At 40.6% G+C, this 26,989-nt stretch overlaps 1 protein-coding gene across 2 annotated transcripts; it reads right to left on the reverse strand.

Annotated features, from left to right (window-relative positions):
* Positions 1-2,027: 2,027 nt before the first annotated feature.
* On the reverse strand, positions 2,028-24,720 carry SPICE1 (spindle and centriole associated protein 1). 2 transcript variants are annotated; one of them, XM_058800034.1, is made up of 17 exons: positions 24,549-24,720; positions 24,070-24,117; positions 22,792-22,938; positions 18,849-18,951; positions 17,972-18,093; positions 16,373-16,458; positions 15,943-16,085; positions 15,575-15,715; positions 14,549-14,814; positions 11,324-11,455; positions 10,568-10,715; positions 8,877-9,101; positions 6,451-6,836; positions 4,956-5,127; positions 3,472-3,574; positions 3,063-3,141; positions 2,033-2,288 (listed from the first exon to the last, which is right to left on the reverse strand). In XM_058800034.1, exons 1-17 carry the CDS (start codon positions 24,630-24,632, stop codon positions 2,235-2,237), a joined length of 2,439 nt encoding a protein of 812 aa, XP_058656017.1. In that variant the 5' UTR covers positions 24,633-24,720; the 3' UTR covers positions 2,033-2,234. The 2 variants fall into 2 exon arrangements, with proteins under 2 accessions (XP_058656018.1, XP_058656017.1); XM_058800035.1 differs by lacking the exon at positions 8,877-9,101 and having other exon boundaries at positions 2,028-2,288.
* Between the last annotated feature and the right edge of the window lie 2,269 nt (positions 24,721-26,989).

A 26,989-nucleotide genomic window follows, 5' to 3' on the forward strand; every position in this document is an offset into this window, starting at 1 on the left:
CAAGGATCATTGAATTCCAACTCCTGGCCCTGCACAGGACAGCCCCAAGAACCACACCACGTACCCAAGAATATTGTCCCATCGCTTTTTGAACTCTGTCAGGCTTGGTGCTGTGCCCACTTAATACTGATGCTACTGATGCTGAGAAGACAAATGGAGTTGGTTTTTTTTTTTTCTTTTCCTTCACTGCTAGGACCACGAGACAGAAGGATATTACAAGAGGGTATTTCACTGAGATAGAGCTAAGAACAAAAATCTGGCCTTCCTGCAGGGCAGCGAGAGAAGGGAATTCCCTTGGATGAGACTTGAGGTCAGTATGACGCCTGACCAAGCATGCTTTTACTCATACATGTACACACAAAGAAATAGAAAATCTGATTGCCTGCAACAGGTGTGCAGGAAGACTAGTTCCCTGCAGGAGCAGATGTCAGTCTCATGAGAGTCAGCACTTTGTTTCAGACAGGTAGAGGCCAGCCTGCTTATCAAGCAGCAAAGCTTGAGTTGGTGAGTCGAATTCTAGCAACAGCTGCAGTTTGTTTCTTGGTCTAGAACAGACAAAAAACCAACCCTCCCATAAAACTCTCTGCACTAGCAGTTTCTCAGACACTGCCTCAAGCTTCACTAACCTTCAGCATTCCAGCAAACACACTTCCCTGAAATCCCAGGGGCAGCTCATTTCTAACCACAAGAACACTGTGTGACCCCAGCCTGAACCACAGCAAGTCACCGGCTGTGGAGGAGATGGTGGGAGGTGACTGGAGACATCTGGAGTGGAAGTGTCCCTCCCATTTAGAGACTTCCAAGTTAAAGAAAATAGATGACTCAAAGGATGAATTCCAATCCTGCATTCTAAAAGGAATTCTCATTAATTCCAGAGCACTTGTAGCAAACATTAGCAGAGGCAACAGCATTAACCTGTGGCACTATGGTTATTGCTAGTAGTCCCATCCCAACTGTTTAACTGTTATTTCACAAAATACAGAAATATAAACTTTCTTCACTTCCCACTGGAAAAATAAATCATGGAAGCATCAATGAATACTTGAACAGATCCTCTTCTGAATCCCACTTTTTAAAATTTTAATTTTCTAGATCTGTTTAGAAGAACCCTTCCTCTACAAAAAAAAAAAAAACAAAATAGAAAAAAAAAAAAGCAGCAGCATGTTTTCTTCATTCTCTTATAGCTGAACTGACTGAGAGGACAGAGGCTGGCTCCACCCTATCACTACCTTTTGGAGGAAATTTCACAGTTTAAAAAAAAAAAAAAGTCTGTTTTTGCTACTTGCAGCTATTTTCTTTCCCAGACTTGCAAATTATTTTCATTTTATAGACCTCCATCATAAATGTTTTTGGCAAGGTTTACTACAAGGTAAGGAACAGCTAACAAAGCATTTCCTCAAAGTCTTAAATTTTATAGGTAATCATTGCTAATAAAATAATGACTACTTTTAAAAGTCAAATAAAACCAATATAAGGACCATGGCCATTAGAATATTACATAAATACACAGCACCCCAGCTTAATACAATGATATGTATCAGTTTTCTGTTATATCAAAGACAACATACCTTAGTACACAACAAATAGAGATTCTGATTTTAATTTCAAGTAGTTACTTTGTATTTACTATAAAAATATTAAATGAGATTTTAAAAAAGCAATCCTCCAGTCCAGATGCAATCCCTAACATGCTAACTGTACAGAAAACACAAATTTTGGGAGCAACTGTAAACCACAGAAGGAATAAATTCTTTCTGATGCAAATACTTATCCACCAGAAACAGACTGGCTTCCTAATCTCCAGGTTCCTTTTCAATGCAGGTACCTTCCCTCATCTCAGTTCTTCCTGACATTTTATTCCCACATCTTGTGCAAACAAACGCTCCAGAAGCTTCACAGGCAATTTCTAAAACCTCCTGTCTTCAGCATACCTAACAGAGGTATCAACCTGCTCACTTGTAAAGCTGCAGCAGCCTGAGTTTACAACCTCATGGAAGATTTTTTTGGTGAAAAGGTGTAAGGTCACAGGAGTGTGTCCAGCTCAGAAACTCATTCCCAGGGCCTCCTAGAGTGCTCTGTAGGGCACAAATACAGTAAGCACACAGACCTTTCCATACTAATGGCACTGACATGAAAACACTTCAGAGTTAAACTGCACATGTGTAGAGAGATTGTGATTTATTTGTAGTTAATAAAAAATATTTTAAAAATACAGGACTTGAGCTCAGCTTCCTTTACATAACGTGCATTGACAATGCAAACCATCCTTCTTCTTTTTGCTTTTCTACCTGTAAAAGAAGAAACCAGTTGAGATTCATGTACAGTAAATTTCCCATAGACCTGTGTGTTAGGACTGTTGTCTGCCATTGGCACCATGGAGGGAGTCACACCACCTACTTCAAGCCACACCTACCTTAATAATTTCAAATTTCCCTTCTAGGGATGTATAGTTTGCTGTCAGGATAGCAAGTCCTGGACCCTAACTCTGTTCTCCTTATCAAGCCTAATTTAGGTTATTTTGGACAGGAGGAAACAGGTTATTGGTATGTCCTGATGGTTGCTTTCAAGCCTATAAACAGCTCTTATGACTGGTTTATCGGTCTGTACCACTGCAGATCTTCCTGTGAAAGCATCTCACCACAGGCTATCCTCTTTTTTGCACATCAGGAGTCAGAAATATAGATTGTGGCTCTTTTTACCCATCCTTCAGCCAGGGACTTGTGCAACAGCTAGGGAAGAGCTTGCTTGCCTCTTGACTGTGGCTCTACCATGGCTTCAGATTCTCTGGAGTCATGAGGGAAAGACTTCCAAAGGTTTCCAGTTCTAACACACAAGGATGCCACAGCAGAAAAGGGTTACTTATAAATAACTCTGTGGCAGAAAATAATGAATGTCACTAGTTCTCAGGTCTCTTCTTACCATTTGTCTGTAATCCAACCTACTACTGACTGATAATAGCCTTGGGATATTTAAAACAGGACAGAGTTCTCCTCCCTTCATCCATCTTTTCCCTTTTATGACAACATATTAAAATTTTCTGGCTGAAGATTTTTCAGTCTCACCTTTGGTCTTTGGCTGACAGAAGTTAATTTGGCACTTTCTGATGTTGCACTTAAAGGTTTGCTGGAGTCTCCTACAGTCCTGGAAATATTAAAAATAAAATTTAAAAAGTGAAAAATGGAAGTGACTACTAGAATATTATCTCTGATCCTGAGTTAGGACCCCTCATCAGCAGTTTTCAACAACACATGTCATCTGTCTTGTGTCAGATTGCACATATTTTAAATACAAACATAGGAAGTTGTGAAAAAGCTATTAGACCTTTGTCTCACTTGCAGAATTTAATGCGAGAAAGTAAGGGAAAATCCACAAAGCCAAAAACCACATGGCAATTTCTCCATTGTGTTCAATTTCTGCCACGTCAGTAATTAAGATACTAAAAATAGGAAATAGTAAAGGCTGAACTTTTACCTTCTTATACTGGTCATACTGGCATGGGGAACACTGTCATCCTTGGAGCTGTCCATAGCCACTGTCATGGGAACAGAGGCTTCAACTGTCCTCCTTGCATTTTCTAGGTGATAAATAATTGTTTGATTCTGATGAGAACACAGCAACATTGCACAACATTCATTTTGTTTTACCATTTTTTCCAGAGGCATCACAACCTCTTCCCAATTGCACAGACACACAGACCAGAATTAAAGCAACAGGTTAAACATCAGTCTCACACTCACTTTCTGAAAATGACTGACAATGGAAGCAGAGACTCAGAGCAACTACAGACAACGCTCACATATATAGAATGATTCTTCCATGGTTAAATTTTCTGTGTTTTTTGGCAATTACAGGCTTACAGACTTCTGATCTCTCACCTTTGCTGCTTTAAGATTTTACTTATTGTGCTGAATTTACATTAAAACAGCCAAACAAGCATTGAAAGTGTTATGAACCAACCCAGGAGTCACTGCAAAGGCACCTGCATGCAAATGCCCACATGCTGCTCCCTCCTCCCCCTTCTTCCTCTCTCTAAGTCCTTCCCCCTCTATACATCCTCTGTGGTTTCTAAGGGGAAAGGACAGGTGTCTCACACAGAGCACGTGTACATGGCCACATGCAGTTCTGCTTGCAATGACAATAACTCCATGAAAAGATAAAGCAGCCCTGACCTCCTGCAAAGTAATCTTTTTTTACAGTTACATATGGCAGCTAATCTATGAATCTTGAACCAGCAAGTATATTCTCTAAGCTAAACTACCTCGTTACATGACTGGAAGCTCCTTTCTATTAGCACAGGCAGTAACTCAGCAAGACAGTCTGATGGAAAGACTACCCAAATGACAAAAACTAAAATGAGGTTGAGAATAGGATGACCACTCTGCCATAAGTTTTAGAAGCCTGATGTCAATACTTTAGTCTTTTTCACCCAAGATTCTGCACAACAGAGGACTGATTAAAAAACCCAGCGCTGACCACCAGAGATTACCACAGAATCAATTAAGTTGAAAAATACATCAGAGATCATCAACTCCAACCTTTGAACACCACCTTGTCAAACAGACCAAGGCACTGTCTGTGTGTCACATCCAGTTTTTCCTTAAGCACTTCCAGGGATGGTGACTCTACCATCTCCCTGTGCAATCCATTGCAATGCCTGACAACCCTTTCTGTGAAGAGGTTCCTGCTAATGTCCAAATGTAGCACCTGTTCTTCAGACACAGCAAAGATCAGGTTTAACATGAAGCACAGTACTTGCAGCAGACTAATTACTAAGCTAACTTCAGCAGAGGTTTAGCTGATATGTTTTTAGCTCTCTGAAGTAAGAGGTGTTTGTACCACAAGGCATTAACAGCAAGTGTAATTCTGACCACAACCACTGATCCAGTAAGATAAGGACTCGCCAAAGGAGAAAAACAGTCTGACTAGTTTTGTTTCTCCTGAAGCTGGGTACTCACCAGTGTAATTCAGGGATGGGGGTGGAACAGGAGACAGCATTGGAGGGACCATGTCAGCAGCAGCTGATTTCTGCTGGTCTATCAACTGCAACAGCTTATCCCGTGCTTCTGTACTCTGGCGATTCAGCTCCGCTATCCTTTCCTCCAAGCTCCTTGATACCATGAGATGACTCTACTTGGATAACGGGATAATTACTTCCAATGAAATATTTACAATTTTCACCCTAAAGGAGGGCGATCAATGTATTTCAAGTACTTCTATGCATTTCGTTTTCAAATTGAGAGTGAATATAATTATGTAGCACTTCTGTGAAAAATCTGATTTTGGCCCTTTTACAGTCCTGTATCTAAGTCCTCAACTGATTAAACATTACAATATTTTATACTGGTCTTCCCTCAAGTAGGAAAAATACAGCTGTTGTCCATATAATTTGAGAAAGAAAAAAAATCCCATGCCCCCACCCCAAAACCCCCCCCCTAAACCACAAAAAACAACATCTCTTCCCCCCACCCCCCCCAAAACACCAAACCCAAACAAACCACCAAACCAAACCAAAACCAATAAACACCCAACAATTAACTACAATTAAGAATATACATAATCAGAGACACATTCAGAGTGTGTGGGGGAGCAAAAGCAAGTTCTAGCAGTAGTGTCCTGGAACTCATCTTTAAGCCAGGTTTTGATTTCTTTGACCTCTTCCCCTCCCTGTCACTAACTACTTCCCCAAAAGAGTTTGCATCACCTTGTACTAACAAATGACTAAATACTACACAGCATAACCTAAAGTGAAAGTGAAAACACTCTCAGCCTACATTTAAATGAAGAAATTAAAAATCTTCATGATCCTTAATTTAGCAGTCAACCAGCCACTGTGATAGAACAAAAGACAACAGCAAGGGCAGGGATGTTTTTGTGATGTGAACTTCACTCACTGGGATCCTACTGAGTAACTGCTTAGTTGCAGGTTAATTTTTTCCACTTAAACTGAAGCCTTCAAGGTCTCTTTCCCAAAATCTTTGGCATTCTCACAGAAGAGAACTGACAGGACAGACCCAATAAGCACATACACCATGATCAAACATTTGCCAAAGATGTATTGGCACTAACTTGAATCTCATCTGCTTTTGGGTCAGAGTAGCAGAGGAGATATGACATGGTTTTAAACATGCCTTTTACAAGCTTGACAAGAAGCTGTGGGCTGGTGCAGCAGTTTCACTGCTAACAGTATCCAAACTGCAAGAGCCTGGATCACATTGCAACACCACCTCCTGTTGCAGCATAACCTTACAACCTTCTTCAGAACCCAGGTACAACATAGGCCCAGTATGAGAAACCGCTGCTGATTTGCTCATGGAATAATAATAAAAATAACAAATCTCCAAGCAAACAAGTAGCAAGTGACAACGTGAAAGACAAAAAAGCACTAGTAAACTATGGGAAAGCAGATCATCAGAAAGGAGATCCAGCCTTCCTTTCCTGCTAAATTCTAACCTGTCCTTGTGAAGAGCCTGGGCCAGGATCTGCATTTTGTGTCAGGCCTGGCTGATGCAGACAATCACTTTTGTCTCCAGGGACACCTCTGAATTTGCTCAGTTGAGCTTTAATTAGAGCATTCTGCCGTGAGAGCTCAGCTATCTGTCCCAGCAGATCACCATTTCGAAGGAACTCTTCAGCTGTGCTGGTTTTTCCAGTGTCACCTGGGCAGGACAGATTGGTTTTCTCATGGGAACTCTCCAAGTTTTTGTCTGCAGGAGGAACTGGTTGCCTTTGAGAGATGGGGCAGTTCTCCTCAGCTGTGCTCTGTGTTCTCAGGGAGGAAGGCAAGCTCCTTTCCTTGCATGGCTCTCTTTCAGTAGACTGGGAAAGGGCTGCCAACACTACAGACACAAAATAAAGGAACAGTGAGGACAGTGACACAAGATCCTCACTGAGGAGACTAACAATGACTTTACTTCATCAAGTTACTAATAATCAAGCAGGAATTTGAATTGTGGCATCTGGCCTGAATGGTGTTATGGTACTGATCAAAACCATTCTATGGAATATCCTACTGTAAGAACTCACTAGGTGAGTATTTCCTATTGCAAACAGTCTTACATTTAAATTATTTAATTCGAGATTGACAGAGTAGTCACTAAGAAGATACATTGTTTCAAATTTCTTAGCTGACAGATTAAATACTATTTCTTAGTTAGTCCACCATTTTCCAAAATTCACTTACCTTACCTGATAAACTAAGTTTTTGTTTCACTTCTGATATTTATTTTGTTTCAGTTCTGATATTGGGTTATTAACAAAACTTTCAGGATACTGAAACAAAAAAATACAAGAATTTAGCATGATAATTAACTAGTTAGCCCCTAAAGAAGAAGCAGTGTGGCCAACAAAATAGCAAATTATTTTTTTGTGGTCATCATCAGCAAAGAGATAACACACCCCAGAGACACGACTACAGTTCCAGCACTGTCTGCTGTACATGCTAAGCCCACCTTGACTTTTGTGACCAAAACCAGATTTTCTATGCTTCATTTACCAAATAGCCCATTCCTTCACAAGCTTTAGTTTTTGATTCTTGAGCAGAGATGAACACTTAAAAAAAATTACACTCATAATAGTGTAATAAATAGCTTCATAAAAGTGTGTTTTATGAAGCTATGAGCATAAAGAAACATTCATTAAGTTTAACATTTGTTGGGCCACTTAGCATCAGTCTTAAGAGAAGAACAATATATTTTAGAGAAATCTTGGAATACAGTTCTGCATTGCTGTTTCAAATGACAGAAGACATCTGACAGTTCTCAATGGGACTGAAACCAGACATTGCTTTTTGTAGATCAAGACCTTTAGTTCATTTCCTCCAGATTGTTTATGTACCTCCTCACAGCACAGCAGCCCACCAAGTGGCTGAACTAGATATAAACTTACAATTGCCCAACCAACTCCTTAAAAATCAAAACTTTTGGTTATTTTTATGACTTGGAAAAGGCTTCCAAAACAAGGAAGGAAAGGGAGGAAAAAGGAGAAAAACACCAAAAGCCACTCCTGTACCCTCCTTCTTGCCAGCCACCGTGATTCTGGCCATGGATGTAGTTATCTGCCTCTCAACAAGGGTGTTATCCAGGGCCCTGGCATGTCCAGTGGGATGCATGCACTTTCTGTGACAATTGCAGCAGGAAACAGCTCAGTTTTAGAACCACAGAGTGCTTCCTCTTGCTCACTTCAGTGAGGATAAATGAGAAACACCTTTCCTAATCACCCTGATGAACTTTCTTCCTCCCATGAACCACAACTGAGCTATGGATACTGAGACAAGACTGAGCTACCTGGTTATCTGGCAACACAATTTCACCCAAAATTTGCTCAACCATTTCCTGTGTATGGAATGAAACCCAATGGGAAGCTGGCTCCCATAGCATCCAAAAACCCCTTTGCTGGGGGGACTGGCTCAAAGCAGGAGCACACAGCCTACAGACATCCTGTTGAGTCTGCAACATTGCAGAACCAGAAGTTCCAGGCTTCTGTGGTCTCACCATCAAAGGTGATGGAGGCTGGATTACACCATCAGCAGGTGTAAATCTGAAATGATGTGCTGTAGGTCATTGACAAAGAGCTTCAGTACTAACAGATATGACAATCAAAATGAGTACAGAATAAAATGTCAGGCTGGATTGCCACTGGCAGGACTGCTGCCAGGATATGGAAAACAGGAAGTGTAAAGGCTGTCCAGCAACAGGCATAGCAACAAAGGAAATTCATATCTGGGTGCAGCAGTAGGATATTCCAGCTATTGGGCCAATTTGTCTAGGCGTAAAGATAAAAAATTTTCCATGGAAAATGCATCTTCAGAGGTAGTGTGAGATTGAAACAGTAACACACAACACAGACTCCTAAGTCTACTGCAGTCAGAGAAATCTCACCATTCTGGAAATGAAACAATTCCTCACTGCTTTTCTGCTGTGGTGGGGACAACAGCACAGCTGGCTGGAAGATGTGAGCTGGGAAGCTTCTACCAGGTCTCATATCACTTGAGGCACCTGGCCCTGGGTGAAATGTGAAAGGAAGTTCTTCCTGTGGAAATTTCAGCATATTTTCCCTATTGCCTACTTCAGTCCTGGGCTCAGGGTAGGTCATATCAGGTTTTTCTAAAGAAAAGGACAAAGCAGGGATAAAAGTTAAAGAAATGAACAAAACAAATCAACCAAAAACTACTTATAGTGAAATAGCAGTGTAGGAAAATATCAGTAACAACTCCTATGTTCAGACACTGAAAAGACAGACAAGAGTAGAGTATGTTCTACACCTTTCTTCTGGTGTTCAAGTACAGAAGTCTTTCACTCAAGCAAATTATAAATCTTTACTGGCCATAAGAGCAAGAAGAGCTCTTACACGAAGCCTCAGTTTCAGGACAGTGGCATGAGATCTGTTTGTAGCTCATGCATGAGACTTACAGATACATGTCTTGAACTATCTGAGCGGCATTTGGCAACATTCTCTTGAGAAAATCAACTTATGCACTTGTCCTAATCCCCCACATTATAAATTTGATGGCAACAATGCTGTTAGAAAACCATCCAAGGCTTTTTTGAGCTCTGCTGATCTTACTATCATTTAATTCAAATGAGAGGTCTCTTCAGTTAAAAAAAAAAAAAAAAAAAAAAAAGAGAAATTATTCTTCCTTTAGCTAAGGAAAATAAGGAAAAGATTTGAAAATTTTAGTGCTGCAGAACTGATGAATGTGAAGGTTTAGGTGTTAGGTTGGGAGTTTTTTGAGGGGTGCTTTTCTGACTGTTTGGATTTTATATTTTGGGGGTGGTTTCCTTTGGTTTGCTTTTACAAGACTTGGGTCAATCACATAAGAAAGGATCTGGTATGTGGCTTCTTCTGAAGAAGATAATCTTTCCAAGAAGAAAGCTTTTAGCTACAGAAAGATTCACAAAACCAACATTTAACTCTGGAATACAAGTAACTGTGAGAAATCTTGGGATTCACAAGAAGTTCCTGACCTTGGGAGCAAAAGCAATGCATTTAAACAACTGACCAGGAAAGACAGCTGGGAGGGAACTCAGTGTGAAAGGTGGATAACAGTCCAAGGTGAATCCTGTTTGGTTAGTTTGGCCACCCATCTAAGCTGGCTCAGCTCAGCCTGTCTCCGTGTCACACAGCACTCAGCTGGTCACTCTGCTCTCACAGAGCCACAAACACCAAGTGACACCTCTCTGTCTGGCTGGCTCCCGGCCTCAGCTGCTGCTGCTCTGGCGAGCAGCGACCTCCAGTGTCTCATGGAAGAACCAACCTCAGACTGCCAGGCTGCTCAGCAACAGGGAGCTGAGATCCTGATTCTGTGGGGTTTGACTTCTTTGGGTTTCTGGGGTTCTTTTAGGAGCCTCAGAAAGAAACTGACTTTGGAAGCCATCTTAATGGGGGAAGGCTACTCTCCTGCTTTGCCTGTGCTCACAGCAGAACCTATGGCCTGTGAGTTTATAGAAGTGACACTCATGCTTCTGCAAGAGGAACTTGTGCAAGCAGGCATCTATCAAATACCAGATTTTCCACTACAGGGATAAACCAACCACTCCTCTTTCATCCTTCACACATTCATTGTACATACCCTGGCTGTTTGCTGGGCCTCTGCTTGCAATTCCCAAATGTTTCGAACTTTGTTCTCTTTCAGGTTCTACCAAAGGGAGGCCTTTAAATGCTTGTGTGAGACACATCAGCTTTTCATCTGTTACTGTCATGTATTGCTGAAGCTTCTTCTAAAGGAGGAAAATAAACCACACACAGAATTACAGAAATTTGTGTTCTACCAACATAAATGAGAAAACTATATACTACAAGAAGTTGAGAGAAGAAATTTGGCCTCTTAATACTACTGCATGATTTTGCAGGATTCCAGTGAGAATTAAATATTATTGTCTCCATGTTTCTCATTTATAAATAATTTGTTTTGCCCTTCTTACTCATGACATTACTTCCTCTCTAAGGTTTCTTAATTGCATAAGTCCCAAATGTAGCCACTGATCAAATCTACCTCCACTGGAACCTAAAAAAAGGAAAATGTAGTATTACATCTACTCATTGCTCCAGTAGTGTTAACAGTATAGAAGTGTGAAGGAAGATGCCTAAACTTTTAGATGGATAAAGTAAAGTCAGTTTCACAGAACCAGCACTTTCTCAGGCTTTGAAGTTAAATAAAGATAAACAAATGACTTTCCAAATATTTCATACCCATACCTGCTACTGTAATTCTTGGGCTCCTTGCTCAATTTTATCACTTTCTTTCTTTTTATGGTTAAAATCTCCAGAACAGAGCTCAGAATTCTAATACAACCCTGAGGGATAAGAAGCAAGGGGGGCTCAGTACCTGCATAGTCATGTTTTCTTCCCTTACTTGAAGAACCTCAGCAGTCAGAGCATCAATCAGTTCTCTGTGTTCATCCAACATCTCCTTCTGCTGCTGCCTAATCATCTCTTTCTCATGCAGCTGCATTTCAGCCTAAAGATGGAGAAAAAAATTGAAAACTTACTACAAACCAATACAGACTCATTTGAAAACAGGAATGAGTCACGATAACATCATAATGTAAGAGCTCTTCCCACTATTGCTGAACTTCATCACTTTTATGACAAAATCAAATTGTCCAGCCTTGAGAACTGTCAGAGTTTGTCTGTGATCCTCCAGGACACTGTAGGGAATCCTAAACATCCTTGCTCTTCTGCCTTTACAGCTTTTACAGAATGTAACTAAAAGCATTTTCTCTCTGCACAGATACAGCTTCTTAAGTCACCGAATCTTCATGCAGGAATCAAATAATTCCAGGTGTGCTGATGCTTGTCAGTCTCTCATGCTACTTGTGCCTAATCTTTAGTTTCCCTAATTCATTAAAGAAGACAAATTTGACTAAGTAAAGGAGAACTTACTTGCTTTCTAATATTTTCCATCAGAGAGAAAAAGTTCTAGAAGGTTTCAAAAGTATGATAACCAAACAGCTCTGCATCCACATGATGTGAATGAACTAATATTTTTGAGAATAAATCACAGATACTCCACTGGAAAAAGACAAGCAGATACACCTTCCTTAAGTATATGAAAGGCAAACCATCAATTTTCTGTTTCCCTTCCAGCTGGAGAGAACAGGGTTTTTTGTACTGATCCAAGTGAAGCATGCTGGCTCAGAAAATGGATAAAAAATCCTATACCTGGCCTCTCTTTTCAGAAATCAGGCAGCCCAAAAGAAGCACTTCTACCCTGGTAGCAGTGATGAAGCTTCTGATGCCTTAGATCATCTGGATGAGCTACTGTATCTACTAATCATTCACAGCACTAACCTAGTCTTGGAGGAAAAGCTTCCAAGCAGCTCTGTCTTATTTATGCATAGGGAAACCATCAGGGTAACATCTATTCCTATCCCCAGGCAGGATTTAGGTCTGGTATACCCTGAAAGAAGTATTTTCATCCCAGCCCACTGCCAGGTGTGGCTCTGATCATGGGAGCTTTAACACTGCACCAGAACATGCAGCAGACAGGGAGAACAGAGCAGCACAGATTCAGGGAGTATGCCCATTCTCTTTGTGGGTCTGGCAAAGAAAGAGCTTTCTCAGCAGAACGAGGGTGAGAAGGGAATGATTCATTCTAACACTTGGAAGGTGATGTAAAAATTAATTTAGAAACCAAGTCAGATTTATCCATTTCCCTTTAAGAATTTCATATGGTTTTGCAAAGATTTCAGAAATTTCTTTTTCTCTAGCCTCTCCCATAGTCACTATTTCCTTCTTATAGGTGTTGGTTAGTTAATCACGTAATAAAAACACTTTCATAGAAGATTCCTGAATTCAAGTTTCTCCTCCTGCTTCTTAGATCAATTTTGAGAATAAATTAGGCAGCATCCTTTATTGCAATCCTTCTGATTTTCTGCAGCAAAACTGGAAGGAGAGGAAGGGAATCTCTAAAAGCTTTGAAACCTCATGAAGACTGACTGTCTAACTGTCTAACTAAAATCAGAGGCTTTCTAAATATCCCCTGCAAAGTCATGTTCTTCAAAAGCACTGCCAGTTACAATTCAGGCACTGGAATTCTGCTAACTCTGTTGGCTAGGCAAGACAGATGGTGCAAACAAGTGCTTGATCTATGTCTGGCATCACAGGGACCAGGTTTTATGAAACACTCAAGACAAGCTGGGCTTCTTCCCAGCAAATTCTCAAATTATAACTGTAATTAAACCTCCCTAAAAAGGAGAAAAGTCACTTTAGAATATGAATGCAGTATCTTTCTCAAGCAAGCCTGAATACAATTAACCACATTATGCACCTTGAGTGACTTTGTAATATTGCTTACTTAAGAATTTAAGTAGTAAATTTGTGTGTTGGCAGACAATTATGCAAACAATCAACTTCTGGAAGGATGGAATGGTAACAAGAAAAATTATGAGTAGTGTTGGAAGATGTCTAAGGCTCAGGAATAACTCATTTCTGCAGAAAAATTAAAGACAATCTAAATAGGATTATAACTGCAATTATATTTATAACACAAACTGGATGCTATTAAATTGATGTATTCCTAATAAACAGAAAACATTCTACAGAAATTCTAAGACCCTTCCTTATAACTGCCAAAGAACCAAATTTCATTCCCTGCTTTGGTATTACAATTTTAACAAAAACCAAGCATTATTAAGCATTTTTTTAAAAACATAAGACTTTCTCAGCTGCCATGGCAGTTGTTTTTCACCCTTGGACTGATTATTTACTACTTGCTTCCAGGACTTAATCAAAGTAAATTCTTCCATTCAGATTAAATACAGAGTAATACAAAGATTAAGTTATTATACATCTGGTAAGAAAAAATATACAATTCTAAAATAAGACGGGCTTCCCCCTTTCAATTATTATACACTCTAAAAAGGAACCAAAAAAAGAGAGTTCCACATGTCACATGGACCAAATCATCTGTGAGGCACTACTGCCTCTTGATAGCTCTGGGATACAGATGGATTGAAACCCTTTTTTTTTCCCCTTTCCTTTTTTAAACAAAACTTCTATATGGCACACAGGTGATCTTCTTTATGAAATTCCATTAATTCCCAGCTGTGCATTGTTAGAGTGAGCACTTCAGGTCATTCTTGCTTAAGGTAAAGTTTCTGTTCATGATGGTAAAAGAGGACTAAGGAATCCCTCAAAGAAAATAGGGGATTTGGGTCCACTGCTCTGGTGACAACAGCATCATCTTTGGGAGGCAAAGTAGAAAATAAATTTGCAAACAACGCTGTAGTTATTACCCTGCTACAATTCTGAGAATATGTGAATAACAAATTTTAAATTATTTCAATTGGTATTTTCTGCCCTTAGACACTGAGAGACTTTCACTGCAGTCAACTCCTCCATTTTCACTAGGGATACCAATTCCTAACAAACCAGCTGCCAACAAACCAGAAGTTTTAACTCCTAATTGCATGCAAACCTAGTAAGAAGTAATGATAATCAGAGTTTAATGTAAAATGCTTGGAAGCCAGAAAAGACCAAAGTTCCCATCTGCAAAATAACTTCACACCCTTCTTCATTGACTCTCCAGGAGCAGTTCTGAGTCTCTCACCTCCTTGAGGTAGCGCATCAAGCGACAGAGAGCGTTCACCAGGGACAGAGTGAACCCAGACAGGCCCTCACTTCTCTCTTTCTTTGGGACCTCACGACCTGTACATCGCTCATATTCCTCCAGTTCATGCTCTACTTCCTGGATCATGTGGCTGAGAACATCTAGGCTGGATTTGCTGTCCCTCTGAAGGTCAGTCTGGATTAAATTAGCTGGAGAATCACCTCTCTTTTGTCTTGCAGAGTTCTGTTCAGCTTGCTTTCTTTTCACTGAAGGGGAAGAAAAAGGGGTCATTGGCATTTCAACTTGTATAGAGATCTTCACAGTACCAATGAAATTGCATTGTTTATTGAAGTAAATCAAAGGAAATGCCCTCTCTTGCCATAAGATGAAACAGACCATCAAAGAATGTCCTCTAGTTATTCCAGCTATTTTCAGATCCTAAAAACCACATTTTTTGCTGCCACAGTAGTATCTCTCAAGGACAACTGACTGGTGCTTTTATCTTGGATACACCTGTTTGTACTTTTCTCCTTTCCAGTGAAATGCATGGAAAATAGTTTGCTAATGAAAAACATCAGCTGCTTTCTCATACTCAGTAAACAACTCTCCTTTTATGCTACAGCTTGCAAGTGATGCCAGTCGCCTCACACAAACACACAGAATATGGGGACTGAAATGCATCCTTAATCTGTGCAGCACAGAACACAAATCTGGATCAGAGCTAGACAAGTCCTGCACAGGAGAGGACTCCATGGGCAGCAAAGTGATGGGCAGCCTCCAAGGGCTGTTTTTATGGTTCCCAACTTCCCATGGACTCAGCTTTGCCAATGAACGTGCAGGACACAGGGAAATACACCAGACAAGGAGCTGTGGAACACCCAGCCTCAGATATGCTCAAGATTCAAGGACCCCATCATCAAACTTTGGTATTAGCCCTGCAATGACTCCCAAAAATCCCTTCCAACCCACATTTTCTGACATTAAGGACCTTGGAAAAAGGGTGTTTCATTTTTAAAAGTACTTAACTCTTTGCTGCAATTTGCTTTTGTTTCTTTGAGTTTGGGTTCAGCACTTGTCTCACAGTGTCAATGGAGTCTACAGACTCTTCTTCATCTTCATTCCGAAGTCTTGAATGGGTTCTCTTGATTACACTGGTAGCATTGAGGGCTGATTTAAACACAAAACAAAGAAAAAAAAAGTACATGTGAAATATTTCAGGCTTGTCCTTAATAGCAGTATGTTCTAGAGTACGATTAGAGCTGGCTTTTTAGTCTGAAAATACATCTGAGCCAAATTAGCATACATTTCTGTCTCAGACCCCCACCCAGGAAAGGAACTCCAGACAGGATCCTATGAACAGCTCAACAACCTTGCTGTGATTTGGCACACCCAACCTGACTGGTCCAATGAAGGGGAAACAGTTGTTGGAGTCCGAGGCACATTTGATTCCTGTGATAAGGTGGTTTTTCTCGCACCCTTTTCAGCCCACAATGGAGAATTCACCAAGGAATTTTCTTTTCTCAACAACCAAAGCAGCCTACATTCAAAACAAGAATAACAGTGAATTGTAACAGGACAATGGCACGATTCCACATTTTCTGTCTTGACAGAGCTCCTTAAATTATCTGCAATTGCTCAGGTGAGTTCCCTGCTCACTTTCATTCCCAGTCTCAATGTTACAACAAAGCCTTTCCCTGAAATTCTGAGATCAGGAAAGGAAGGTAAAGGGAAACAGAAGAACTAACTTAACTATACCCATTCAACACCCTTTTAACTTCATCTGTTTCCAGTGTCAAGCAGGTGGAAACCTGTATTTGTACTGACCTGTCAGAACTGATCCTGGATTTGAAACCAAACACATCATGGTGTCCATCTTCTGGTAATGCTTCCTCCTCATCTTCATCAAGAGGCTTCTCAAGAGACAACAAAGAAAACAAAATAGAATTCAGAAGTTAGAGACCAATTTAAAGGAATTGTTTCAAGAAAAAACCCAAGAACATTTGTTTTAGTCTTCCCTCTGCCAAACATGCTTAAAATAAAAATATCACACAGAAAAAATGTACCAAATCCACACCCATTTGTAGGAAGTTCTGGGGGATTTTAGTCCCTAAGAAACACTGATACTGACAATTGCCTCTGAAAATAACACAGCAAGTGAATAATTCAATAACCAATATTTTCTTTGTATGATTTATATTAAATATGAAAATCCATGCAGACTAGAGGATAAAATACAAGCTGTTAAGGCTGAACCAAAACAGAGATACAACAGGCAAAATATAGAAAAGCAACCCATACAGTTTGTAACATTTCAGTCATTTGACATTACAAGCTAAGTAACTTCATAATGAGATCTGCAAAATTACATTTATAGTCTGTGTGTAAAATGCAACCAGAACAAAATACAATCCTATGTACGACATCTATAGCTAAATGCAAATAACCAAATTTGGAATTAGGGTTCCTCAAACTACCAAGTTTCTGAGCTGCTGGGTAGGTTTCACCAGATAGCCTTTAACTGTGATTTTCATAGGCACGTAAGAAGTCACAGAAGCTTGGCACACAATCAGTACACATTCCTTTTAAAAATTTCAGCTTATCTTGCAGCATGCATCCAGTGACACAGCTTACAAAGATGCTGTAGTTCGCTCCTCATATTAAAAAAATGGAAAAACAAATGCCACACCAAAATACCTAACACAGAAGTACCACAACTCAAATTACAGATATTTTTGCAAGATAGTAGGAACTGGAAGTAGAGAACCGTGGGAACATGACACCATCACTTTTGCTCCCAACATCCTGTTTGGTCTTCATAACAGGAAAGTTTTCTGGGAGCACCACATGCCTGTTCTCAAACCCTAGTGAGCATTCCTGCTACAATATGTTATTAAAAGAAAACAGAGCACAAAGGCAAACTAAATTAAATTTGAAACATTTTAAAATTTGTTTACAACAAATCTGAATAAATGCAAAATAATGCGAAGTATTAAAAGTTAAACTTGTAGGAGTCATCAAGGCTGTGAACTGGGATGCAAATGGCTGTGTCCCCATATATGCAGACATAATTGGTAAATCAGACATATTCTGAAATATGGCAATTATTCAAGTGACACAAAAGTTCTTCTCTTAGACTGTAACCACATTGTTCTCGTTCTGAGAATTCCAAAATTTAAAAGGGAGGGCATGATTATGTGAGGAGACATAATGGTATTTGTTTCTCATATCTGAGAGTTAAATCAAAAAATCACGATTCCCAGAGTCTTACAAAAGAAACTCACCTCTGTTTAATCTGGTCTTCTACGAATGTTATCAACAAAAACCAACTTAGTTCTGCTTGGAAATTCTTATCTTTGCATAGTCTTATTTTGTGCAAACAAAAGAGCACCAGGATGTGTATGCATGGAACAAAATATACATTACCTGGGAATCCATGACAGACTCATTAAGGATGGAAAGCTGACTGGGAGGATGACTTTTTTGTACAATGGGTCCTTGAGATGATTCTAGGTCACAGTTAGGAGCCATTGTTACATTAGGAAAACCTAGAGGAATTAACACAGGGAAGAACACAGAGGACTTGGTCTGTACTTATGTTGCAGGATTATGTACTGAAAATCAAGCTCCTGTACTTCACAGAAATGGGGTCACAGGGATGTCACTTTAAATAACCACCAAGGACTGACAATAGGGTTAATTTAATACACTGGGCCATATACCCAGCTTTTGTCCTTCCCACCTGCATAAATTCACTTGTGCAGAAACAGCTTGCAGGATCAAAGTGACCAGGAACAAAAAGAATGGCAGCCTACAGAGAAAAACCCCTAGGTTTAAGATTTCATATACAGACAGCCAATCCTGCCTTCCAGCAGCACAAGGATCCACAAGCCAAATTAAGAAAAGGAAAAGCTGATATTGCTGATAAATCTTCAACCATATCCAAGAGCAAAGAGTCAGCTCATGCAGCAATGAGAATCAGAACTATTGCAGCAGCTCAAACTGCCGCTCTGCACAGGCCAGTAGCTTGGCTGTGCAATGGTGAGCATGGAGGTGTTTCAAAGCACATGTTGTGAAATTCCACAGTGGACCAACACAGTGGAATAACCATCCATCAGTCACTCTCCCCTGCCATGGGAAGTGATAGCCTCACCTGTGTTTCATCCAACATGAACAGGATCAATCACACCACGTTAGACAATGAGATGAAAGCAGTTAAAAAGAATGCTTTGCAAAGCAAGCCTATTCACAGAAAGCAAGGAGATCTCTTAAATGTGCTACCAATACAGATGAGATGTGCTACCTGTTCGTGTGCGAGGAGCATCCTCAAGCAAGTCTTTTGCCACAGCCACAGCCTGACCAGATTGCTCCAATACATCTTGCAAATGGTACTGATCAGACAGGATCTGAAAGTACAGTGCAAAAGGAAACTTTACACCAAGCAGACTGATCCTTTCCTTTTTTTTCACCCTGGTATTGTTTCTCTAAACAGTTACCAAGACAACAGCCAACAAAAGAACATTTGCAAAGTTGGTATTGCACAATTAGACCCTAAATAAGATATATCAGAACACCATAATTCATTCAGAGTAACTAGAATTCATACTGTTTTTCTGAAAAATTAAAGTTATTACTTCTGAGGCCCCTATCAGCACTGACTCTCTTTAGAACAAATCCTTCACTTCCTCTTCTCCTTCTAGCCTGACACAAGAAGCTGGGTATTTACGACATGCTCATCAAAAAAAAAGACATATATAGCAATTAAAAAAAAAAGAAAGCATTCCCCAAATCATTTGATCTCAATGTTAAGTCATAGAACACTTACCTACATCTGACACCCAAAACATGTACTATTTGATGATATTCAAACCAATTCAAGCAACTTGTTTCACTCAGTCTTGCCTCCTGAAAATCCTACCTAAAACTTAAGCCACATACCACCCAAAGTTCCAACAGAGGTAAACACAGCTGACAACATCTGGCATCAGAAGACATTTTGGGAATCTCCAGAAGATACAGCTTCTGTATTCAAATTTTCTTTCCCAAAGTCTCTCCCTAGTATATGAAGTCCATCACAACAGGTTCCTCCTAAGGAAGGATGTCTTGGAGTGCAAAGCAAGACGCATCCAGTTACCAAGAGCCAAATGGAGCCACCTGGGGATGGGGATTTGTGAGCAGAACACAACTTAAAGCTCCTCACTGATGCCTGGCTTCATTCAAAAGCTGGAAATTGAAAACTAGTAAAATTATATCCCACAACCTGGGGAGAAAGCAGATATTCTTAAACACCTGAAAGGAGATATGTAAGTGACCTCCTTCACCAAACTGATCCAGAGACTGTGAGTACTTCAGAAGACCTCACATAAAAGGCTCATGTATGCCCTCCTACTCAAAATTTGAAAACTCACTGACAATTTTTGCTCCTCCAGGAATCATAAGAAACTGTTTTTAAATTGTTTCACAGTACTCTGTGCTATTATCTCCACAGAGTTCTTTCCAATGTCCATTGGTAATTTTGCTGGCTTACATTTAGCCTCATACAAAAAATTCTAGGCAATGGCATTTTCCTCAATCCCCTATTTTACTACATGCTTTGTTATGTCACAAAGCATCCCTACATATCTGACTTTCCATGTTTTCTAGTCTTTTGAGCTTGCATTGCACTGCAGTAAATTAGACTTCTCATAATAATTTAGCAAGTCAGTAAATATTCACCTTTCAAGCACTTCACATATCTCCTTTTTCAGACCACTGTTCAATTTTCACATCTGATACAAACTAAATCTAGTGTTTTCCATTAAGCCATTTGACATCTAAACAATACAGGTTCTTAGGCAAAGTTATTATACCAGACCGGCAGAAGAAAAAAAAAATAGAACAGAAAAAGTTTATAGGATTCATTTTCTGAAGTGTTGATGTCTAGAGTGATGTCTATAATCAGACAAAAATTATCCTGATTAGCTTGTTTTTACCCTCCTCACTAGGATTTTTTTTGGCATCAGCAGGTTCCTAAGCTCTACCCTCCTGCTGAATGTGTTATGAACATTTTTAGAGCATTGCTCCCAAGGCAGATTAGCTCGCATTTGTTTGTGATGAGAAGAAAAAGTGGTATCATCTTGTAACCCCTTTAGGCCCATTTACATGGACAAATGCACTGGCAGTGTGCTTTGTCCCAGTTTAGTATCACCTACAAATTTCATTAAAAATTGCCTTCCCTCCTGTTTCAGATTGTTATCAAAGCAAATAAACAGGACTCATCCTAAAATCTCTCCACTACAGCAAACCATTTACCTCTACTCTTTGGTGCAATGCACTAACATTTTTTCAAAAATAAGTTGCTACAAGATCAATCTGTGTGATACCTACAAATTCACAGTCCTAAGTTTCAGAGCAAACTCATTATCTTTTCATTCACCTTTTTATGCAGACAAATCCCCAAAATATTAAAATTTTGCTTATCTATTTTGTAACTATTTAGTGGGTTCTGTCTACAGACAGCTACATGAGAAACAACACTAATAGCAGCACCTTCTTAGCTTTTGTCTCTGAGTCTTTGCAGTTGAGCAGGATTCCAGAGGCTTAGAAAGTTACACTCATAGAACTAAAAGATCACCAAGGTAACAGAGACAAGGAAACAATTCTCAGTGGTTGTGCTCTGCTGGAAGACACAGTGTCTCCACAGTAACTCTCAACAACAGGACCTGGCAATTAACAAGATTTAAGTTAGGGAGAAGTGAAAATGGTAACTCTATCTATTTTGTTATTCTGCTTTGGTTTTGTTTCTGTGTTTCTATCTGTTTCATCTTGCTTGGCATCATTTCCTTTTGCCTTTCTTTTCACTGATTCAGAAGTAAACACAGAGTAAACTGAATAAAGTAATCTCTTAACTATAAAGGGGAAAACCACTCAGGAGGATGTGAGATTTGTAGTACATTTTCATTAGAAACAGTAACAAATATAGAAGACTATTTCCTGAACATGAGTTTCACATCTGCAAAAGAATGAACTCACATAATAGGTAGCCCAGCCAAATATTATAAAATATGGTCTAATTTACCTTTTTTGACACATAACTTATTTCTGCATGGAAGTATTATTGAAACTAGGCTGCATCAGGGAAAGTCATGTAGGAATTCACAGTGTTTTTTGAATATTCTGCTGAAATATACTTGGCAGAAAAGTACCAAAGTAACAAAAGTCCAAATCTGAGGCTTAATTAGCAAAACAGCCATAATACAAAAAATTCTACTGTGATTGCAGAGAAATGGGTCAAATAGAAAACTAGGTGGTGATCTTCAATTCTAAGTACTTCCATTTGTTTGTCTATGCATGAATGTTCTCAGAGATCAGAAAGAGACTTCTGAAAAATTACAAAAGACAAAACAATGAAGATTGTGATGGTTAGTCCACTGCACATTTACAGAACTAGCAGATCATGCTTATTTTGACTGCTAAGTGAACACTGTTCATCATCACTCTTTACCAGCATGAACAATTCTCAGTGAGTACAGAGGTCTGAAAGCAAATTTTCAGATAAGTTTTTGTAACACATGGCAAGGAGTGACCTGCCATGTGAAAAAGGAGATCTACCACCACTTTTCAGTGACAGCCACTCTCTGTTAACTAGGCTTCGGTTTACTGCTACAGTTCAATACTCAAAAGCAAATTCAATAATATATTTACAGTCAGAGTGCTTTAGACTGCTGAGAACAAGGTTTTCAATCCTCAGATGACAAGCTTGGCAGCCATAGTTCACCAATCTTTGTCATGTCAATTTTCCTCCCTTAACAACTTCTTGCCTCACCTTTTCAGCCCCCTTGGCACTGCACTTTCTCTGTTTAAACAAACAATGTCCCTCCCTGACAGAGAAATGTTCATGTTTGCATCAAAGAAAAATGCCAGACACGAGGAAGAAAAGGCAAGCTGGCAATAAGAACCCACAGAATACACATACTTTTTACAACAGTTGAACTCTGCAAACAGTTCCTGTTCAGATGAAAAGAGGCCTGCAGAGTTACAGAGGGCACAGCCAGGGAACGTGGGTGAAGTGTGCAATTCCATGCAACAGCTGGATTGTCAGAGAGTCTACTCCAACCACTGCATGTGTGCAGCACACACAGCCTGTGCATGTATGAAATCAAGTTACCCAACAAGAGGAGCAATTTTGGCTTCCATGTGCACAAGCAGATTTCCAGGAGTGCTGCAGATCACCTGCAGCAGGCTGCAAGTGCAAATTCAGCTCTCACCTCACGCATCAGAGCCAATTTCCTTTTCTCAAAGGAATCCACATCCAGTTGCCTTTGCTTCTTCCATTTTCTGTTCAGTGCTTTCTCTTGGAGTTCCAGATGTGCCAATGCTTTGTTTTTTGATTTGTGTATTTCACGGCGACGGAGCTACAGAAATATAAATCAATTCAAAAATCAATCTTAAGAAAAATTTGCTAAGGAGTTCTTCTTGATTTTATAATTCATGCACTGAGCATTATTTATGTTAACTTCACACTAGTGCCAATGACAACCTCATAAACATCTACAAGTGCAAAATGCCATCAGTATTGCCATCCCAATCCCACCCAAATTTAAAGCAGTTCCAAAGGTTAATGGGGAAAGTCTCAATTTCTGTCTGTCCTACACCACTGACTTGGCAAGAGTTTACACAGCTGCAAAGGGAGGCAAACCCCAAACACTAGCACCTGTAAGGTGCAAAAAAAGACAAAATGCATTTTCCTGATTTAACATTGTCAGTCACGAGACATAGTGTCTCCCTTCTTCTAACAATTAGACTATATATAAATTATATAATTTAAATACAAATAAAGAAATTAAATGTGTGTGGTGCTTGCTAAAGTCTCAAGAAGCTATCAAGGCAAATACTTGTGGAATGAAGTCTTTCTCTGCTACTGTGACCATCTGTCCTGACAAACCTGTCAAAACTTATAATAATAGTTCATACTGCCTCTTCCATCCTGGTAATCAGTGCTATCAAGAAAATGCAAATACACATCTAAATACATGTAAATACAATGTAATTGACTAAATGTAAATACACATGATCTGTTTATTGCAAAGAATTCACATACTTTGCAATCAACAGGTCACTCAGTGTAAAGAAATTGTGTTAAATTGTTTAATTGAAAATTGAGTATTTTCAGAATTAGAGAGGCTCCTCAGAAAAAGCGCATCTTCCAGTCCTTCCCAGAAGTAAAACCTTCAACTAATCCACTAACCTCTCATGTATTTATGTTTTATGTTTTTATGATGGCACACAATTTACTGAAATAAAAATTGCAGCTACTGCTTCCCAGTGGGAACAGGAAACTGAAGAACACCAATTGCTGGACCTGGGGATGCTCAGTATCATAAACAAAAAACGAGCACTAAAGAGACATCATGGTCAGAAGCTTGAAAAAGAGATTAAACGTTGGCAGAAAACATTCCCATAAGCATAGTAAGCACTTCTCATGTCAGACAACCAGCTAAACGTCCTTGCCACAGGGACAGAGCAGTGAGTGCTATTAAACTTACAATATCCTCAGGAGTTGCACGATGCACTGTCAAATCATGGACGGTACTCTGCGAACAGGAACCACGGAACACGTCAAAAGTCGTAGCTGAGGGCAAACTTTTTTTTTAAAGTTTTATTTACCCCATAAACAACTTTTAAACTGCAGTATAACTAGCCTAACACTATACTACTGTGTACTTTCATGGCGCTGCAGAGCGTTCCACCCTCGGCGAGGCGGCCGCCAGAAGCGAGACCTGCACCAAACCTGAGGGCGTTCTTTCCCCAGGAGACGCAGCAGGCCTGGTCTCCGCCAGGGCCAAGGACGCCCGAGGGGCCGTGTCCCCGGGCACACGCCGCGTCTGCCCGCCCCAACCCGCACACAGCCCGGGCGTTTCCACGGCGCAGCGCCTGCGGAGGGCGGCGGCTCCCCCAGCCGTGGGCACGGAGGCTCCGGGGCCTTTTTCCCAGCGGAAGCCGCTCGGCAGCGGGGAGCACTTACATCCCAGTCCCGCCGGGCTGCTGCCGCCTTTCTGGGGCCCTTCCTGCCGGCGGTGCGGGGCCGCGGCCCGCGGAGCAGCGACATCGCGGCCGCGGGAAGGGGCGGGAGCCACGCCACCGACGGCACCGGCTTTGCTCGGCCCGCCCTGAGGGGAGGGGCGGAGCGCGGCCTCCTCCTCCGCCCGCCTCTTCCTCCTCCTCCTCCTCCCTCCTTTCCCGACCGCGGGCCGCGGTCCTGCCGCAGGAATAGCAACTCAGCTCTTGCGCCCCTCGGGCTTTCTGTGAGGGAGCAGCCTCTGTCCCCGCCCTCCCTCAGGGCTGCAGGGGACACCCTCGCCCCCGCCATCTCCCTTAAGTGGAGCCTTGGCCGCTGCAGCCCACTCCACGGGAGCTGCTCCTGGCGTTGTCACTCGCCTTCCGTCTCGCCTCACCTTAATTTTCCTACTCGTTCACTTCTCTAATTGTCCCTCCTCGCTGCAAATATCCTCCAAAGATATCTCTCAGTGTCCCTCTGAAGAAGCCTGGGAATTTTCCCCGTGTGAAAATGTATTTCAGATGCTGTGACAGGTAGTTCAGAGCAGAATGTCACACAAGCCGTGAAATTAGGGTGATACGAAATTAAAGAGTGGCCTTTGTTTAAATTTAACAAACAGATTTCAGTAGCTGTGCCACCGAGAAAGGGTGTACCTCGGTAGCCACAAGGAATTTGTGGTTTCTGTAAAGCAACTGGTGGTTCTGAAATGAGTCATTGAGCTTACAGATGGGTGCAACATATTCCCTACAGATTTACCCCAGAATGTGCCGCAGATCTCCACTTCCCTCCACACAGGTGAAGATATGATGTAATTACTCCAAAAGGCTACAGTTAACATTTTGTATTACAGTATGAACATAATATTTTGTTTGTGGGAGCTGGAAAGTGAAGGCATAAGGTTTATCAGCTTTTCATTCAAAACTTTTTCCATTTCACCAAGATTTCCTGGTGCTTAGGGTGCCCATCAATGCAATTCTGCCTTTACCAGCATCACTGTAAAAAGATTCATGTGAAGGTGCAGATAGTAGTGGTTAGTGTATTGAGGGAAGGAATTGTATTGCATGTGATACAAAGAGAAGGTGGAAATCACAAGGGGAGTGAAAAGCATTTGAGAAATACTTTCAGCAATCGCCTATTATGAAGTGTGACAAATGTGGAGGTTGCACCTCGAAACCTTCAGTTTCCATCTAGACACTCAACATAGGTACCACATGCACCTGAAAGTGATCATCAGAGTTCAGCCTGTGGGAAGAGAAATCCATGTGAAGAATGTGAAGCAATTCATTAATCTGTGTTGGTCTGAAAATTTGGAAGCCAAAAGCATAAATCAAGGGCACATTTGGATTTCTCTCTTCACATGGCTTTAAATTGTCTTGAAGAACAAGGCCTACTGAATAAAAAAGGCAATAAAGACATAATTGCATCACCACATCATCTATTTTGAAACCTCTTTAACCTCTCTGCTATTATTAATTACAATCAAATACAAATGTTAAATACCTAATACAAGCAAATATGGTACAAGCCAGAGACAACTCTCATTCAAGTAGTGTATTCTCAGACACTTTACCCACATATAAGAAAGGTTGGAGCATGTTCTATGAGATATCTTTAAAGCCTGTCTACATTTCACTTCTCATTATTCTTCACACTGCATTTTCAGCAGAGCCTGAAAATGTGGCATTATCTCTGCAGAAGCTAGCTGAGCAACTACAGCATCTATTAACTTGCAGTGGAGCTTACATAAGACAGAGACTACATATGCAAACAGTAATTTTAAATCATCAGGTTTCCAAACAATTTGGTTTGTTATACATTTTTGCTATTTCCCTTTCTTAGTTAGTATGATTTAGGGAATATACTGTAATATTGTAATATACTCTATCCTGGATATTTTTGCAGCCATGGTTACCAGGGGAAATGTAGTTTCTTTACTGGTTTGGGGGTGGGTTTTTTTGTTATTTTGTTCCCAACAGCAATGAGATTTTCTGCTTTTGTGCTACTGAGGGAAAAAAAAAACAACAAAAAACTCAAAACCACACTGTTGTGAGCCTCTCATCCAGCACAGTTCCTTCTTCCCTCGAGACACTCACAACCCTAGGCTTTATTTATACTGGAAAAATAGGTCCTTTTACAAAATACATGCCCTCCTCACAGCCAGAGACAAGGGCCCCAAGATCATCATCCCCTTTTTTGGAGATTTGGCACCCTGAGCTCATAGGCAGCCCAGCTGAGGGCTGCCCTTCTTCCTTCCAGTGACTTTGGCATCAGGGCTGTGGGGAGGCTTCAGTGAGGGCTCTGGCCCCTCAAAAGGCAGCTGCATTTCAGGTGAGGCTCTGGTCCTTGACTCTGCTGGAGCTACAGCTGTGCGGCAGCCCTGTCTGTATCCCTTTGTCCCTGCTGTCCCT

Source organism: Ammospiza caudacuta, chromosome 2, assembly GCF_027887145.1.
Source record: "Ammospiza caudacuta isolate bAmmCau1 chromosome 2, bAmmCau1.pri, whole genome shotgun sequence".
NCBI classification, from domain to species: Eukaryota; Metazoa; Chordata; class Aves; order Passeriformes; family Passerellidae; genus Ammospiza; species Ammospiza caudacuta.

Bases quoted from the DNA above. Each gene is read 5' to 3' on its own strand.
- SPICE1 (XM_058800034.1), bottom strand. From the start codon at position 24,632: ATGTCGCTGCTCCGCGGGCCGCGGCCCCGCACCGCCGGCAGGAAGGGC. The intron at 18,952-22,791 runs GTGAGAGCTGAA...CTGTACTTTCAG, and splicing joins AATTGGCTCTGATGCGTGAG to ATCCTGTCTGATCAGTACCA. The intron at 10,716-11,323 runs GTACTGAGCCCC...TTCCTCCTTTAG, and splicing joins AAGAAAACATGACTATGCAG to AAGAAGCTTCAGCAATACAT.